The following is an 18,538-nucleotide window of genomic DNA, read 5'->3' as shown; positions in this document are numbered from 1 at the left end:
CTTTCTATGTTTGGTTGATAATGCATTAATTTACAAATAATGCTCCTTGACTTACATACTATGACTGTCTCAATCACACAGCTCTAGCCCTAAAGTTAATTGAGATTTGCATTTGCACTCATGAAAATAAACTATGAATCCCTAAAAGCCATGTTATAGAGTCCTTGTTTTAAGTATCCCCCTTTGAAGATTTTTCATTTTAAAGCTGTTTCAATTTTACACACCCTCCCATCTTCTGTTTTAACATCCATTACACCCTGGTTTCATCTCATGACATGACATCTCTTGCATCATCAGGGTAGCCCCCGATTATGCTTGCACTGTGCAGTCAAGGTTTTCTTAAAACAGATCCTGCAATAAATTTTATTTTCAACCTATGATTTTTCAACTTCTCTGCTGTTGGTACCAATATTTGTAAAGGAACTGCTGTGGCCTTAGCTTATATTAAATAAAATCTCCAATATACTGCAATCCACAGACCTCCCCTTGTAAGGTACAACAATAAAGAGTTAAGTTGAGATAACAAAGTATGGAGCTGGATGAACACAGCAGGCCAAGCAGCAACTTAGGAACACAAAATCTGTCGTTTTGGACCTAGGCCCTTCAGTTAAATTGAGTCTGGTATGACTCTTCTTCAGAAATGACTTAGAACCATAGAACGCCTACAACATGGAAGCAGGCCATTTGGCCCACTGAGTCACACTAACCCTCTGAAGACCATCCCACTCAGACCCACCCCGTACTCTATCCCTGTAACCCTGGCTAATTCACCACATCCCTGGACACTATGAACAATTTAGCATGGCCAATCCACCCCAACGTACACATCTTTGGAATGTGGGAGGGAACGCACACAAACACGGGGAGAATGTGCCAACTCCACACAGCCGGTTGTCTGAGGGTGGATTCGTGCCAGGCACTGAGAGGCAGAAGTGCCGCCTGACACAGTGAGACTATGTACAATCATTCCTGCTTCAGGATTGCTCTTATCAATTACAGGCTGCAGCTGACTGTCTCTTGAAAGGCACTTGCCAAGTCCTAAAAATTCTTAATGCATTATCATTCCCATTAAAGGAAGAACGTTCATTTACATTGCTCTTTACACAGCCATAGAATTTCCCAAAGCACTTCACAACCAATGAAGTACATTTAAGTGCTGACACTGCTATAACGCAGGAAACATGAGAACTAATTCACACACAGAAAGCTCCCACTGATAGAACATGATCTTAACCCAAATGATCCAAAATTCAGCGTCCTGGACAAATGGTAATTATGAGAATAGTAATGAGATTAATGTGCAAAAATGAAAACTAATTGTTTTACATTTCCACTCCCCCGCTCAGGGCGAAGTAGTAGTTTAATGTCTCTACAGAAAGATATGCCACTTTGAGGTTCTCAGTTGGGGTGGGCTGGTGGTGAGGAGCCAAAATGCAAAGGTTAAATTCTATTTCTTTCTGCAATTATTTCTCAGTAAATTGTGTTTTTTAAATGCAGTGAGCAATTGATATGAAACAGCTCTTAGCCTCCACAGCTGCGCCAGCTCTCAAACTATTTCAATAAATAATGCACGGTCATAACATCCATTTTCTGAGTGAACAGAGGAAATCCAACCCCATAAGGACAGTCTGTCCATTACACTCCCATCAAATCTTCCGCTCTCTCTCCCCCTTCCTCCTCTTTCATTCTCTCTTCCCATCTCTCCCAAACTTGCCCTCCCTGTATCCCAACATCTTTCTTGTTATCTCTCCTTCTCTTCTCACTGGATACTCTTGTATTCCAATGCAGTTCCCCCCCTATTGCTTTCCTTCTATTCTTCATAGTCCTCTCCCTATTTACTTCTTCCCTCAGTCCTTCGCTGCTCCCCTCTCCCCTCCTTTCCGCCTCTTTCCCGATGTCCTTCCTCTTCCTTCTCTACCTCTCACATCTCCCATTTATCCCTTCCCTCTCTCCTACTCTATTTCCCAATTTCCCCTACTTTTCATCATCCTCCCTCCATTCCTCATGGCCTCCTTCACTATCCCCATCCCCACCCAATTCCTCTCTGTAGCTCCTCTTGCCCTTGTCTCTCCAATTCCCCCCACACCCTTCCCCGGCACCCCCAGCATCACTACCCATCCCCTCCCTCTTACCTCAACCTTGACCGTCTCCCCAACTTCCTCTCCCCCGTCCCTCCCTCTTTCCTGCACCTTGCCCCTACCGTCTCCCCCTCCTCCCCAATGCCTGCCACTCCCAATGCCCCTGCCCTGCCCAAACCCCATCCTCTCTCTCCTCCCCACCCAGCACCTGCCCTCTCGGTGTTGAACCTCCCCTACACCGTACCTGTCCCCACCCCCAGTGTCCCTGCACCCCCGATCCCGGTCCCGGTGTCCCGTCCCTGTCCCCATTCCCGTTCCTGCCCCCCCCGTACCTGTCCTCTGGGTCCCGGTGTCCCCCCCCCCCCGTACCTGTCCTCTGGGTCCCGGTGTTCTCTCCCCCCCCCCACTCCCCCCCCCCCCCCCCGTACCTGTCCTCTGGGTCCCGGTCCCGGTGCCGGTGCCGCCCCACTGCCAGCGCTGGGAGATGCTCCACGGGTTGAGGTTGCGGCCGCTGTTGCTGAGGTTGGTGAACCACAGGGAGAGCAGGAGAGCGGAGACAAACAGCATCAGCATCACCTTCCACCGCATGTTCCCCCGGCTTCAGCTCCCGGTACCGACTCCCCAGACAACCGCAACCACCCGGGCAGCGGCCCCGGCCCCTGCCCCTGCCCCTGCCCCTGCCCCCGCTCCCGGCTCCGGCTCGCAGCAGATCGGCCGCTCCTTCCTTCAGTCTGACACACTCTCTCTCTCTCCTCTCCCAGTCTGACACACTCTCCCTTTCTCTCTCTCCTCCCCCAGACTGACACACACTCCCTCCCCCGTTCTCTCTCTCCTCCCCCAGGCTGACACACACACTCTCTCTCTCTCTCTCCTCCCCCACACTGACACATTCCCTCCCCCGTTCTCTCTCTCCTCCCCCACACTGACACACCTCTCTCTCCTCCTCCACACTGATATAGTCCCTCCCTCTTTGTCTCCTCCCACAGACTGACATTTCATCTCTCTCTCCTCCCACAGACTGATGCATTCTCTTTCGGTCTCTCTCCTCCCCCAGACTGACACATTCTGCCTCTCTCTCCTCCCCTCCACTGACACATTCCCTTCCCCCTTTCTTCTCACTCCTCCCCCACACTGACACATTCTCTTTCTCTCCTCCCCTCTTCCATTCTCTCTTTCCTCCCCCAGACTGACACATTCGCGCTCTCTCTCTCTCCTCCCCAACACTGACACACTGCGTCCCCTTTCCTTTCTTTCCTCCCCCAAACTGACACATTCACACCTCTTTCTCTCTCTGTCTCCTCCCCAGGCTGACACACTCCCTTCCTCTCCTAGACTGACACCCTCCCTTTCTCCCTCTCCCTCCTGCCTTAGGCTGACACACGTCCTCCCACTCTCAGTCTTCCCTCAGGATGACACAATCCCTCTGTGCTTGTTCACAGATCACTGATGGTGGTTAGATGAGTCGATAAGGTAGTTAAAAGGGTGTGGTGATTATGATGGAGATCAGTAAGATGTTAGTTAGTTGCTGAAGAACCATGTGAGAATGGCACAAACAGAAGAGTGTCACAGTACTGGCGTGGTGTAGAGGAGATTCACCAGGATGTTGCCGGGGTTGGGAGACGCAGGGACCCTGGTTGGGCTATGGGGTTTATTTCCTTAAAGCAGAGAAAGCCGAATGGGTTTCTGACTGAGGTGCACAAAACCTTATTAGAGAGGTCAATAACCAGGCAGCACAGTTCTAGGTAAGGAGCAGGAGTGGGTTTGAGGCAATTTTTTTCCATTGAGCAGCCAGGAGTATCTGGAACTCACTGTCTGTAAGGATGGTAGAGGCAGGAACCCTCAAGACGTTTAAGAACTAGTTAGATGAGCCCACTGAACACCATAGTATATAGCACAATGTTGAGAAATGGGATTAAAATGATCAATGTTTATGACCAGCACAGACACAATGGGCCAAAGGGTCTTTTTCCACGCTGTAAAATCTCTCACCAAGGATAGAGAGCTGAGTGATGCCCGCACCCCATGAATGAGTAAAATAAGATGTGCATCACCTTGTCCTACATTCTGACAAGTATTTCACTACACCAACTTGTCTCTTACCTTTATAGGCTGTAACTTTTGCTTCTTCAGCTAAGTGATCTGATGGGAGACTGACACCTGCTCCTGTAGCAAGCACACAATCAACAGGATGTCCATTGATTTTGACAAGTTCTGCCTCCTCTAGTTCATCAAGATTAGTCACTTTCCCTGGGGACCAAGGGGAACGCTGCAGAACTGCTGGCTTAAAGTCCGAGAATCCTGTAGAGGCTCACCTACTGACTCTCCAAAGCCTGTCCACCATCTACAAGGCACAAGACAGGAGTGTGACGGAATACTCCCCACTTGCCTGGATGGGTGCAGCCCCAACAACACTCAAGATGCTTGACACTATCCAGGACAAAGCAGACGCTTGGTTGGCACCACATCCACACACATATACTCCCTACACCACCGATGCTCAGTAGCAGTGTGTACTATTGGCAAGATACACTGACTGAATGAATGATCTTATTATCATGCGTATTTTACAGAGGGAAAAACTGTAAAATACAGTAATAAGCTTTTTCACTGTCGCCACAACCTGGCACCATTTTGAATAGTTTAGTGAAGTCGCAGGTACATAGGGTGGTGAAGAAGACATTTGCTATGCTTGCCTTTTTTGGGCAGTGCATTGAGTATAGGAGTGGGGAGGACATGTTGTGGCTGTACAGGACATTGGTTAGGTCACTTTTGGGATACTGCATGCGTTTCTGGCCTCTTTGCTGTCGGAAGGATGTTCTGAAAAGATTTACAAGGATGTTGCCAGGCTTGAGGGATTGAGCATATAGGGAGAAGCTGAATAGACTGGGGCTATTTTCTCTGGAGGATTGAAGGCTGGGGGGTGGAGTAACCTTATAAATGTTTATAAAATCATGAGGGGCATGGATAGGGTGAATAGAAAAGGTCTTTCCCCCAGGGTGGGGGAGTTCAAAACTAGGGGCATAGGTTTAAGGTGAGAGGGGAAAGATTTAAAAGGGACCTAAGGGGCAATGTTTTCACACAGAGGGTAATATGTTTATAGAATGAGCTGCTGGAGGAGAAGGTGGAAGCTGGTGCAATGATAGTATTCAAATGGGATCTGTATGGGTAGATGAATAGGCTTAGAGGGATATGGGCCAAATGGGACGAGATTTATTTAGAATATCTGGTCTGTATGGACAAGTTGGACTGAAGGGTCTGTATATGTGCTGAACATCTATATGATTCTGCATCTCTAATTAAAAAAATTACAAAGACAAAGCTTAAACATAGTCCATCAGTCCCGAGCCAGCTCACCGTTAATGGCACCTGTAACGCCATCACTTCTCCACTGCCTTGCCACTCTCTGTGCCTGTAAGTCCTTGTTGTCTCACAGTGCCTACACTTGTTTTTTGCCTTGGTCTCTCTGCAGGCCGGTGTTGTGCCTCTTTAGAGTGTCCTCACTTTATAAAATGAATAGGCTCTGTTGCCCTCTGGAAGTAGTGTTAGACTTTTCCTTCCAGGATCTGTCTCTGAAGCTTTCTGATTTCTGCTTGCAATGCGAGTCCAATAGCTTTCTCCAGAGTTCCATCATCCTTGCACTGTGAGAAATCTGACTGCTTTTCATAAAGTTATCCTCTCCCTGGAAGGAATATAAAAATAAAAAAGGTGAATGGCACACATTGCTCTGACTTGTACAATGGAAAACAGAGCTCTGGTTTAACATTTCCAATTATTACTGTATTTTTGTTCTGGGTTTTTGTTTGGGAATCTAGAGTTTTTGGGTGCTTCTTACATAGCTTCAAATTAAATCATGGTTGGGGGTGGGGAGTTCCATTGTATGGAAATTCAGAAACTCAGATGTAAGGGAGAAGATATTATTTCGGGTGAATGGTGGGCTGATTGTTATCAGAGCATAAAAAGAAGGGACATAGTATGTGGATTTCATCATAAAACATAAAAATGGAGGCAAAATTGATAATAAAATATAATTAAACACTTTGAATCTTGATGTGTGAGGTATTTGGAATAAGATAGACAGCACAAATTGAGATGAATTAATATGATCTCTGAACCAGTCCAGAAACATGGTTACAAGGAGATCAGAACTGGGAACTTAACATATTTAACCTTTCAGAAAGCCGGGAAGGAAGGAAAAGGTGGTGACTGGCACTGTTAATACGGGATGAGATGAGGACAGCTGTGAGAGATGATCCAGGCTCTGATGAAGTAAAGTCCATTTGTGTGGAGGTGAAGAAACAACAAGGGAAAGAGGAAATTGATGAGAATATGTACAAATCCCCCAAACAGTAGCCACTCTCTGGGAAAAAGTTATAAATCAACAAATAATAGGAACTGTAGTAACTGTAATCAGGTCAGCCAGGTGGACCTCATAGAATATGAGCTCCCTGACTGGGATTGTTAACCTGGTCCAGTCAGGGAGCCCTGGCTGACAGATATAAACAGGAATGTCGGAGGTTCTGTTCACTCTGTCAGCTGGCTCTGAGGGAGCCGGACCAGTGTTGAGTACTATGCATGTATAAATCAGCCCTGCGTTGCTGGCTTCCTTGGCTAATCGTAGCTTTCTGTGTTCCATTCACAACTATCACCAAGTACCTTTCTGCTGCAGTTTTCTGTAGTTTCTTCTTCCTATTTAAATAGTACAGTTCTATTGTTTACCCTTCCAAAATGAACTTCACACTTTCCCACATTTTACTGCATTTACCAATGTTTTGTCCACCTACTTAATGTATTGATATCTCTCTGTAAAATGTTTGTATCCCTCTCGCAACTTGCTTTACCAACTATTTTAGTGTCATCTACAAATCTGGTGACAGCACATTTACTTCCTTCCCCCAAATCATTAATATCTATCGTAAATAGTTACAGGTCCCAGCACGGATCCCTGCGGAACCCCCACTGGAAGGGAAAGGTGATCTGACTAATTTATTAGAGTTTTTCTAGGAAGTGCCAATCAGATTGGATCAAAGTGAATCTGTAGATGTGTTGTATTCGGATTTCCAGAAGATGTTTGTCAAGGTATCTCACAAAAGGTTAAGTTATAAGTTATTTATGACTGACATGAGGAGGAATTTCTTCTCTCAGAGGGTTTTGAATCATTTGAACTCCTTGCCATAGAGAGCTGTGGGGTTAGAGTTCTTGTGTATGTATGAGGTTGGGATATAAAGGGAATCAAGTTTACGGGGAAAAGGCAGGAAAGTGGACGTGAAGAATGTCGGATTATCCAAGATCCTATTGAAAGGCAGAGCAGGCTTGAGGAGATGAACAGCCTACTCCTATTTCATATGGCCTTACTGAACTAACACCTCAGTGTTTTGGAAGTGTGGATGGCTTTTCTGTCTGACCCCAGCCAACACAGCTGCTCCAGTGCTTCCTACCTGCTTCTGAATGAAGTTTTGCTTTTGAACTGCTGAACTTGCCTTTTTGCTGCTTGCATGACTGCTGCTGTCTGCCTTTGTTGGTGTTAGCATTTCAGCTGCTGGATTATTGTGTCTTCTTCAAGTGGTAATGCTCTTAAAGTGGTAAGCACATTCAAATTTTGTTTTCTTCTGCATCTTCTGGATTCCTGCTCCTTGCGATGGGGTGTCAGACTGCACTGTTACAGCCAGGCGTGATTTTCCCATTGACCATTCCTTGTACCTCACAATATTTTCCACCTCGACCAGCGTTGTGGTGGCTAAGGCTTGTTTGAGATTGTTCATTGTCATCAACCCTCCTTTGTCTTTGCCTTGGGTCTATTTAGTGACTAACGGGAGAGGATACACCAGTGTACAGTTATTCAATGACAAGAAGGTTTATTGTACTACAGCAATTTGGTTACATAAAACTACTGGGACCTCAGGGAGCTGGTACAGATACAGTTGGCCACATTCCAGCAGTATAAAGTTGCCCATTCCATCTTCTGTTCTTCTGCCTTTCCTTTTTTCTTCCTTTCTTGCTATTAAGTACTTATTTAGTTTATTTTTCTCCTAACGTCTCTTCTGGAGAGAGGCAGCGGTAGCGGCAGTATCGGGTTTGTTGAGTTTGGCAGTTGGCTAGATGTGCCGTGTGAGCCAGTGGCTGGGGGCCTGAGCTGTGACATTGGTGAGTTCCTGTTGCCAGGCATGCGGACTGAAGGAGAGGCCGAGGCTCTGCCCGGATGGTACCTGGATCGGGACTTTGGAGATCCCAGGAACAAGACCAACATGATGATGGAGGTTCCCCTGACATCTGCAGTAATGATGGGAATTCGAGCCAGCACAGGGAAAGCATGCCAAAGCAGAGGGGATTGAGCCTGTGGTCCCAGCATGGCTGAGCACTTAAGAAAGACTGCAATGGCTGAACTTCTAGCTTTATTTCTTTTTCTTTCAACTTAAAACTAAGAAGGAGTGTAATATTTAACTTTTAACTTTGTCCCTTATTTTTTCTGCATTGTCCCTAAGTTTTTGTGCCTGGGTACTTGCTCCTAATATAGCGCTATATGTTGACACCTTTTCTCTGAGCTCCTGTACTTTTGTACTTAAGGGCATGTGACAATAAAGCCTCAAATTTAAATCTAAAACTGCCCTCTGAAAACTACAGTAAGACTTCTTATCTTCATCCACCGACTGTATATAATATTATTACAATAGGTGGGCCAATGCACAACAAAATCTCTACTTCCTTAGGAGGCTAAGGAAATTCAGCATTTCCGCAAGGAGTCTTACCTATTTTTACAGATGCAACACAAAAAACATCCTATTTGAATGCATCACAGCGTGGTGTGGCAACCATTCTTCCCAAGACCGCAAGAAACTACAGACAGTCGTGAACATAGCCCAGCACATCACACACACCAGCTTTCCACCCATTGACTCCATCTATATTTCACGCTGCTTCATCAAAGCAACCAACATAATCAAAGATCCCTTCCACCCCGATAATGCTCTCTTCCACCCTCTTCTGCCAGGCAGGAGATATAAAAGTTTGAGTACATGCACAAGTATGTTCAAGAACAGCTTCTTCCCTGCTGTTATCAGACTTTTGAACAGACCTCTCAAATGCTAATTCTGATCTCTCTCCCTCTGTACTTTCTCTGCAGCTGTAACACTGTATTCTGCACTCTGTTGGCTATCCTGATGCCCTTTATATGGTACGATCTGCCTGTATAGCACACTTTTCATGTACATCTTGGTACATGTGACAACAATCAGTCAATCAATCATTAGCCCCTTCAGAACATGCAGGTCACGTAATTTTCTCTACTCCCATTACCCATTCTTTCTTCTCAGTTACACTCCACTCTTTCCCACAGCCGCTTCTCTCGCTTATAGTCTCTCTCATTCTTGCCTCCCAGTTACATTGTCTCTTTCTTCTCTCACTTACACAGTCTCTCCATCTTTGTCTCCTCCACTAGAGAGGACAGAAGCGGTTCCAGGAATGGGAAACTTCAGTTCTGAGGATAGGTTGAAGATGTTGGTTCTATTCTTGGAGAGAAGAGGGCAGGATAGAGCAGATAGGGAGATTCTGCTCCTACTTGTGAAAACAACAAGAACAGGAGGGCATGGATTTAAAGTGACATGCAGAAGACGTCAGGGTAATTAAGGAGGATGACCTAGTGGTATTATTGCTGGACTGTTAAACCAATGACCCAGATAATGGTCTGGGGACCTGGGATTGAATCCTGCCATGGCAGATGGTGGAATTTAAATTCAGTAAATATCTGGAATTAACAGTCGAATGATGACCCTGAATCCATTGCTGATTGTCGAAAAACCCATCTGGTTCACTAAGACAATAAAATGTGAAGCTGGATGAACACAGCAGGCCCAGCAGCATCTCAGGAGCACAAAAGCTGACATTTCGGGCCTAGACCCTTCATCAGAGATGGGGCTGGGGGTGAGGGTTCTGAAATAAATAGGGAGAGAGGGGAAGGCGGACTGAAGATGGAGCGAAAAGAAAGATAGGTGGAGAGGAGAGTATAGGTAGAGAGGGGATAGGTCAGTCCAGGCAAGACAGACAGGTCAAGGAGGTGGGATGAGGTTAGTAGGTAGGAGATGGAGGTGCGGCTTGGGGGGGGAGGAAGGGATGGGTGAGAGGAAGAACAGGTTAGGGAGGCAGAGACAGGTTAGACTGGTTTTGGGATGCAGTGGGTGGAGGGGAAGAGCTGGACTGGTTGTGTGGTGCAGTGGGGGGAGGGGACGAACTGGGCTGGTTTAGGGATGCGGTGGGGGAAGGGGAGATTTTGAAGCTGGTGAAGTCCACATTGATACCATTGGGCTGCAGGGTTCCCAAGCGGAGTATGCGTTGCTGTTCCTGCAACCTTCGGGTGGCATCATTGTGGCACTGCAGGAGGCCCATGATGGACATGTCATCTAAAGAATGGGAGGGGGAGTGGAAATGGTTTGTGACTGGGAGGTGCAGTTGTTTATTGCGAACCGAACGGAGGTGTTCTGCAAAGCGGTCCCCAAGCCTCCGCTTGGTTTCCCCAATGTAGAGGAAGCCACACCGGGTACAATGGATACAGTATACCACATTGGCAGAGGTGCAGGTGAACCTCTGCTCAATATGGAAAGTCATTTTGGGGCCTGGGATAGGGGTGAGGGAGGAGGTATGGGGGCAGGTGTAGCATTTCCTGCGGTTGCAGGGGAAGGTGCCGGGTGTGGTGGGGTTGGAGGGCAGCGTGGAGCGAACAAGGGAGTCATGGAGAGAGTGGTCTCTCCGGAAAGCAGACAAGGGTGTGGATGGAAAAATGTCTTGGGTGGTGGGGTCGGATTGTAGATGGCGGAAGTGTTGGAGGATGATGCGTTGTATCCGGAGGTTGGTGGGGTGGTGTGTGAGAACGAGGGGGATCCTCTTTGGGCGGTTGAGGCGGGGGCGGGGTGTGAGGGATGTGTTGCGGGAAATGAGGGAGACGCGGTCAACGGCGTTCTCGACCACTGTGGGGGGAAAGTTGCGGTCCTTGTAGAACTTGGCCTCCGCCGCATCTGCTCCCACGATGAGGTATTCCACTCCCGCACATCCCAGATGTCCAAGTTCTTCAAGGACCGCAACTTTCCCCCCGCAGTGGTCGAGAACGCCCTTGACCGCGTGTCCCGCATTTCCCGCAACACATCCCTCACACCCCGCCCCCGCCACAACCGCCCAAAGAGGATCCCCCTCGTTCTCACACACCACCCCACCAACCTCCGGATACAACGCATCATCCTCCGACACTTCCGCCATTTACAATCCGACCCCACCACCCAAGACATTTTTCCATCCACACCCTTGTCTGCTTTCCGGAGACACCACTCTCTCCATGACTCCCTTGTTCGCTCCACATTGCCCTCCAACCCCACCACACCCGGCACCTTCCCCTGCAACCGCAAGAAATGCTACACCTGCCCCCACACCCCCTCCCTCACCCCTATCCCAGGCCCCAAGATGACTTTCCATATTGAGCAGAGGTTCACCTGCACATCTGCCAATGTGGTATACTGCATCCATTGTACCCGGTGTGGCTTCCTCTACATTGGGGAAACCAAGCGGAGGCTTGGGGACCACTTTGCAGAACACCTCCGTTCGGTTCGCAATAAACATCTGCACCTCCCAGTCGCAAACCATTTCCACTCCCCCTCCCATTCTTTAGATGACATGTCCATCATGGGCCTCCTGCAGTGCCACAATGATGCCACCCGAAGGTTGCAGGAACAGCAACTCATATTCCGCTTGGGAACTCTGCAGCCCAATGGTATCAATGTGGACTTCACCAGCTTCAAAATCTCTCCTTCCCCCACCGCATCCCAAAACCAGCCCAGTTCGCCCCCTCCCCCCACTGCACCACACAACCAGCCCAGCTCTTCCCCTCCACCCACTGCATCCCAAAACCAGTCCAAACTGTCTCTGCTTCCCTAACCTGTTCTTTCTCTCACCCATCCCTTCCTCCCCCCCCAAGCCACACCTCCATCTCCTACCTACTAACCTCATCCCACCTCCTTGACCTGTCCGTCTTCCCTGGACTGACCTATCCCCTCCCTACCTTCCCACCTATACTCTCCTCTCCACCTATCTTCTTTTCGCTCCATCTTCGGTCCGCCTCCCCCTCTCTCCCTATTTATTCCAGAACCCTCACCCCATCCCCCTCTCTGATGAAGGGTCTAGGCCCGAAATGTCAGCTTTTGTGCTCCTGAGCTGCTGCTGGGCCTGCTGTGTTCATCCAGCCTCACATTTTATTGTCTTGGATTCTCCAGCATCTGCAGTTCCCATTATCATGGTTTACTAATGTCCTTTAGGGAAGGAAACTTCCATCCTCACCTGGTCTGGCCTTCATGTGACTCAAGACCCAAATCAATATGGTTGACTCTGGGCAATAAATGCTGCCTGGGTCAGTGACACCCTCATCCCATGATTGAATTAAAAACAGTTAAAAAAAGCTTTTTTATACAAAGAGTAGTTAACGTATGGAATGCCCTGCCTGGAAATATGGTGCTGCAGGTTCAGGCGAGGTATTCAAAAGGGGCATTGAATGATTATTTGGATACAAACTGTGAGCAGGGATAGAGGGAAAAGGCAGGACATTAGCACTAGGTAGTAGAACGGATGCAGGCATGAGGGGCCAAATGGCCTACTTCAGCACTGTACCAATTCTGTGTCTTTTTTCAACGAAACTAGTTTTATTTCACTGTTGTTTTTTTAATGGTTTGGTCAGCATACTCCCCAGATGGAAGATCAGAGAGGGAAGCTGTTGCGAATGTGGAAAACACTGCCACCTCATGGTTATGTGGACTCACAGAGTCTTGAATCTCATTCACTCTTTAAGTAGAGAAATAATGGGTCGAGAAAGAAAGAAAGGGGGGTTTGCGTCTCTTCAGTGCCAAACTTGATCTCATGATGTCCCAAAGCATATCCTGTCACTGTAAGAGGCACAGAGCTGAACATGAATGTTTGTTTTGGCCAAATCTGAGTTGCATTGAGGTTTCTGGAGGGTTTTCACTGTGCGGTTTGTGTGTTTTTTCACCCTATATTACCATTTGTCATAGAGTCATACAGCATGGAAACAGGCCCTTTTTCCCAGCTCATCCATGCTGACCAGGTTTACTAAATTGATCAAGTCCCATTTGCCTCCAAACCTTAATGACAAGGTGTGGGGCTGGATGAACACAGCAGGCCAAGCAGCATCAGAGGAGCAGAAAAGCTGACGTTTCGGGCCTAGGCCTGAACCATCAGCTTTTGTGCTCCTGAGATGCTGCTTGGCCTGCTGTGTTCATCCAGCTGTACACTTTGTTATCTCGGATTCTCCAGCATTTGCAGTTCCTTTTATCTCTCCCTCTAAACCTTTCCTGTCCATGTACTTGGCTAAATGTCTTTTAAATATTGTAGATGTTCCCACCTGTATCAATTCCTCTGGCAGCTCATTCCACTCATGTACCACTCTCTGTGTGAAATCTTTCTCCTCTCACTTTAAACCCAGGCCCTGTAGTTTTGGACTCCCCCACCCTGGAGAAAAAGACCTTGGCTATTTACCCCATTCATACCCTCATGATTTTATAGAATTCAAAAAGTTCACCCCTCAGCCTCCAATGCTCCAACATCCTTGTAAACATTTTTTGCACCCTCTCCAATTTAATAACATTTGTTACGGCCTCACATTTAGAGTGCTGTCTAAGATGTTTGTTTGATGTGTGTGCGGTACGTTGGGAGGCAGAAAACTCAGCAGCCATTTGAAACAGCTTTATCTCATTTATTCAATCAAGGTGTGTCGTTTTGAATGTCTCTATACCACCTGTACACTGCCTCAGCTCGAAGGGGGACCATCCAGCAACCGCTGTTTCTCCATGTGTCCCTAATACCTGGGACTGGCCTGCCCAAAACCTTGGAACAAAAACAGAATTTGCTTGAAAAGCTCAGCGGGTCTGGCAGCATCCGTGAAGAAAAAAAATTCAGAGTTAACGTTTTGGGTCCAGTGACCATTCCTCAGAACTGATGGTAGCTGGGAAAATGTCAGTTTATATGCAGAAAATAGGGAGTGGGATGGGGTAGGGAGTAAATAATAGGATGGAGCCCAAAGAGAGAGAAGCTCAGTTGGATAGAATTAGGAGTTGATAACAAATCAGGCTAGCAGGGTGAATAATTGTTAATGGGGACTGTTAGTGACTAACATTAGGTAGTGTGTAATGGCAGGCTATGTGATAACAAGCTTGGCATGTGGGGTAGGGGGCTAGGACATGGGAGAGTTTAGCCCGAAGGGCTGCAGGGTGCCCAAGTGGAAAATGAGGTGTTGTTCTTCCAGCTTGCGCTGAGCTTCGCTGGAACAGTGCAGCAAGCCCGAGACAGAGATGTTGGCCAGGGTACAGGCTGATATGGTAAAGTGGCTGGTAACAGGTAGTGTAGGGTCTTTTTTGTGAGTAGAATGGAGATGCTCTGCAAAGCAATTACCCAGCCTATGTTCTGTTTCCCCAGTGCAGAGGAGACTACATTGTGAGCAGAGCTCAAGACCTTGATTGATATGCTATTGGGGTCAATAATCTCAGGCAGTATTTTAGCTGAAGAAAAACGGTCTTCTGTAAAAGTTTAGTGAGCTCTCATCCCTGCACTGACCGGGTTTCTGTCTGTGTTTCGGTGCCTCTTCTTTTTCGTTACTTTTGGTTCAAGTGGGTAGTGATCACACCTCCACCTCAGGAGGGTGCTGCTCCACCAATCCAGGCTGTACTGATAGAGGTGCTATACTGTTGGAGGTGAGACAGCACAGTGAGGCCCTGTCTGCTGTCTTAGCTTGATGTCAATGGTCAAACGGTACAGGGCTCACTATCCTGGCCAACTTTTATCTCTGAAGCAATAGTGAAGATACATAAATCTAAAACAAAGAAAAGCAGAGAACTGAGGATACTGGAAAAACAGAAATAGTTGGAAAAACTCAGCAATGGAGAAACTACGCCATGTTCTTTGTAGCCTTCAACAAATTATCAATGGCAATGAGCACCTCACCAATATCTTCCCTACGCCTCCATTTCTCACCTTCAATCACCAAACCTTAAACAGACCATTGTTCACTGCAAACAACCTGGCAGCCTTCGGGAGAACATCGACCACAACCCCGAACAACCCTGTCATGGAAGCCTCTACAGGACATGTCAGATCAGCGACATGGACACTACCATCACGCATGAGAACGCCACCCACATTGTGTATGGCAAATACTCTTGTGACTTGCCCAACATTGTCTACCTCAAACACTGCAGGCAAGGATGGCCTGAAACATGGTATATTGGTGAAAACATGCACTCGCTATGACAATGGATGAATGGACACTGAGCAAAAATTGCCAGGCAGGAACGTTACCTCCCAGTGGGGCGGAAACACTTCAGCGGTCAAGGACATTTGGCCCTGGATCTTTGGGCAAAAGTTCTCTAAAACGGTTTTCAGGATAGATGTGTGTGAAGGGGAGACAATGGCATAGTGGTATTATCACTGAGCTGTTAATCCAGAGACCCAGATAATGTTCTGGGGAACTAGTTCAAATCTCACCACTGCAGATAGTGGAATTTGAATTCAATAAATATCTGGAATTAAAAATCTAATGATGACCATGAATCCATTATCGATTGTTGGGGGGAAACCCATCCTTTTCACTAATATGCTTTAGGGAAGGAAACTACCATCATGACCTGGTCTGGCCTGCATGTGACTCCAGACCCACAGTAATGTGATTCACTGTGAATGGCCCTCTGGGCAATAAATGTTGCCTCGCTAGTGATGACCTCATCCTGTGAATGAATAAAGAATAAAAACAACACAGAGTTGCCAAGCAGAGGTTAATAGCTAAGTTCAGTACCCATGAGGATGGCCTCAACTGGGCTTTCATGACTTCAGAAAGTAAGGAGGAGAACACACCCCCATCTACATCAGTGGGACTGAGGTTGAGAGAGTGAAGAGCATCAAGTTTCTTGGAGTGACTGATGACCTGTCCTGGATTTCCCACGTAGATGTGACAGTCAAGAAGGCACAACAACACCTCCTCTTCCTCAGGCAGCTCACGAAATTTGTCGTGTCCATAAGGCCCCTCACCAACTTCTACAGATGCCCCAATGAAAGCATCCTGTCCTGGTGCATAACGGCCTGGTACGGTAACTGCTCTGCCCAGGACTGTAAGAAACTACAGAAGGTGGTGTGCAAGCCCAGACCGTCACAGAAACCAACCTTCCATCCATGGACTCCATCCACATGGCTCGCTGCCGCGGAAAGGCGGCCAACATCATCAAAGACCCATCACACCCTGGTAATGATCTCCACAACCTCTTCCATCAGGCAGAAGGTACAGAAGCCTGAACACATCATAAGGAAGTTCAGGAACAGCTTCTTTTCAGTCATTATCAAACTGCTGAATGGACTCCAGCCTCAAATAATGTAACCTGCAAAGTAATCTTTATTCCGCTAAATCTTTTTGATCTGTACATCCTTTGACTGCTGTGATCCACCTGTACCACTCACAAACAAGGCTTTTCACTGTATTTCAGTACACGACAATAAAATCAATCACTCAATCAATCACACACACACACACACACAGACCGCCTCTCATACACACTCTCTCTTTCACACACATACTGTCTCTCTCAAACATGCACATACACGCACGTACGCACGCATGCACACACACACACACACACACACACATACACTTGCTCGCACATGTATAAATCTATGGGGTGTAATTGCATTTGCAGATTTGTAATTGCAGAGACATTGCATTTTGTTCAAAAAGCAAACTCCACACAGACAGTTGCCTGAGGCTGGAATCAAATGCCAGTCCCTGGTACTATGAGGCGGAGTGCTAATCACTGAGCCACTGTGCCACACAGAATCAGTACCACCATGGTTTAGAGATAGTAAGAACTGCCAATGCTGGAGAATCTGAGATAACACGGTGTGAAGCTGGATGAACACAGCAGGCCAAGCAGCATCAGAGGAGCAGGAAGGCTGACGTTTCGGGCCTAGACACTTCTTCAGAAATGGGGGAGGGGAAGGGGATTCTGAAATGAATAGAAATAAATAGAAGATGGATAAAGGAGCAGATAGGTGGAGAGGAAATGGACAGGTTAAGGATGTGGGGATGGAGACAGTAAAGATGAGTGTGGGTGGGGAGTTAGGGTGGTGGTTGGTCAGTCCAGGGAAGATGGACTGGTCAAGGAGTTGGGATGTGTCTGGTAGGTAGGAGGTAGGGTTGGGGGTTAAGGTGGTATGGGCGGATAGGTGGGAGAAAAGACTGATGTAGATGGGGGTGTGTTCTCCTTACTTTCTGAAGTCATGAGCGGGGACGTGGTTTTGGGATGCAGTGGAGGAAGGGGAGATTTTGAAGCTTGCGAAATCCACATTGATACCATTGGGCTGCAGGGTTCCCAAGCGGAATATGAGTTGCTGTTCCTGCAACCTTTGGGTGGCATTGTTTTGGCACTGCAGGAGGCCCAGGTTGGACATGTCGTCCAAGGAATGGGAGGGGGATGTCTTCAAAATTGAGTTGGACTTGTCTTTGGGGAACTTCTGATCAGTTTTGAATCAAGAAAGTTTCTCTCTGTCTATGTGTGACTTCAGTCTAACTCCAGCACCTTTCTTCAAAATTCTTTTCTTTGTACATTTGCCTACTGTATATTTCTCAGAATCTCTCCCTCTCTCTTACACGGACTGCTCCATCTATCTTCCCAGGCTCTTGCATGTGACAACTGAAATTGCTGGAACATCTGATACTCATCATCATGGTGGCTCAGTGGTTAGCACTGCAGCCTCACAGCGCCAGGGCCCCAGGTTCAGTTCCTGTCCTCGGGTGACTGTCTGTGTGGAGTTTGCACATCCTCCCTGCGTCTGCATGGGTTTCCTTTGGGTGCTCTGGTCTCCTCCCACAGTCCAAAGATGTGCAGGCTACATGGATTGGCCATGCTAAATTGCCTGTAGTGTTCAGGGGTGTGTGGGTTATAGGGGGATGGTTCTGGGTGGGATGCTTCAAGGGGCGGTGTGGACTTGTTGGGCCAAAGGGCCTGTTCCCACACTGTAGGGAATCTAATCTAATTATCTCATTACCATTGCCATTAACCTATTACTGTACACTGTACCACCAGAAATACTGACTCAGAGGTTATTAAGCCCTAACCTTAACAACAATACAGCTCGTTTGAGAAGCAACTCTTTCTGGGAGGTCTTTAGCTCCACAGTCCTACAAAACCCCAGGCCTGTGTTACACTGATGTCTCTTGTATGCTGTCAATAATTTCCAATTCCCCCTCAATGTGACGCCTGTTTTCAAAGACAAAAAGCTGGCATTTTAAAAGCACTTTTTATATTTTACATGATGTGGGTGACACTGGGAAGGGCAGAATTTGTTGCAAATCCCTGATTGGAATTAATGAAGCCATTTCAAGGGCAGTTAATATTGTAGGCCAGCCCAGGTGAGGCTGCACCAATAAGTTCAAGAAC

At 47.3% G+C, this 18,538-nt stretch overlaps 1 protein-coding gene across 1 annotated transcript in view; it reads right to left on the bottom strand.

Moving 5' to 3' along the window:
* LOC125465855 (beta-1,4-galactosyltransferase 2-like) overlaps nt 1–2,896 on the bottom strand; it is a 52,511-nt gene extending 49,615 nt beyond the window's left edge. Inside the window, exon 1 of the mRNA XM_048559774.2 lies at nt 2,507–2,896. Coding sequence (XP_048415731.1) covers nt 2,507–2,666 — 160 coding nt within the window. The 5' untranslated portion in view covers nt 2,667–2,896. The remainder of the gene's footprint in view (nt 1–2,506) is intronic.
* Between the last annotated feature and the right edge of the window lie 15,642 nt (nt 2,897–18,538).

The sequence above is a fragment of the Stegostoma tigrinum genome, chromosome 30 (assembly GCF_030684315.1).
Source record: "Stegostoma tigrinum isolate sSteTig4 chromosome 30, sSteTig4.hap1, whole genome shotgun sequence".
NCBI lineage: Eukaryota > Metazoa > Chordata > Chondrichthyes > Orectolobiformes > Stegostomatidae > Stegostoma > Stegostoma tigrinum.
The sequence above is the reverse complement of the archived record's forward strand: the minus strand, read 5'-3'. Positions and strand labels throughout refer to the sequence as shown.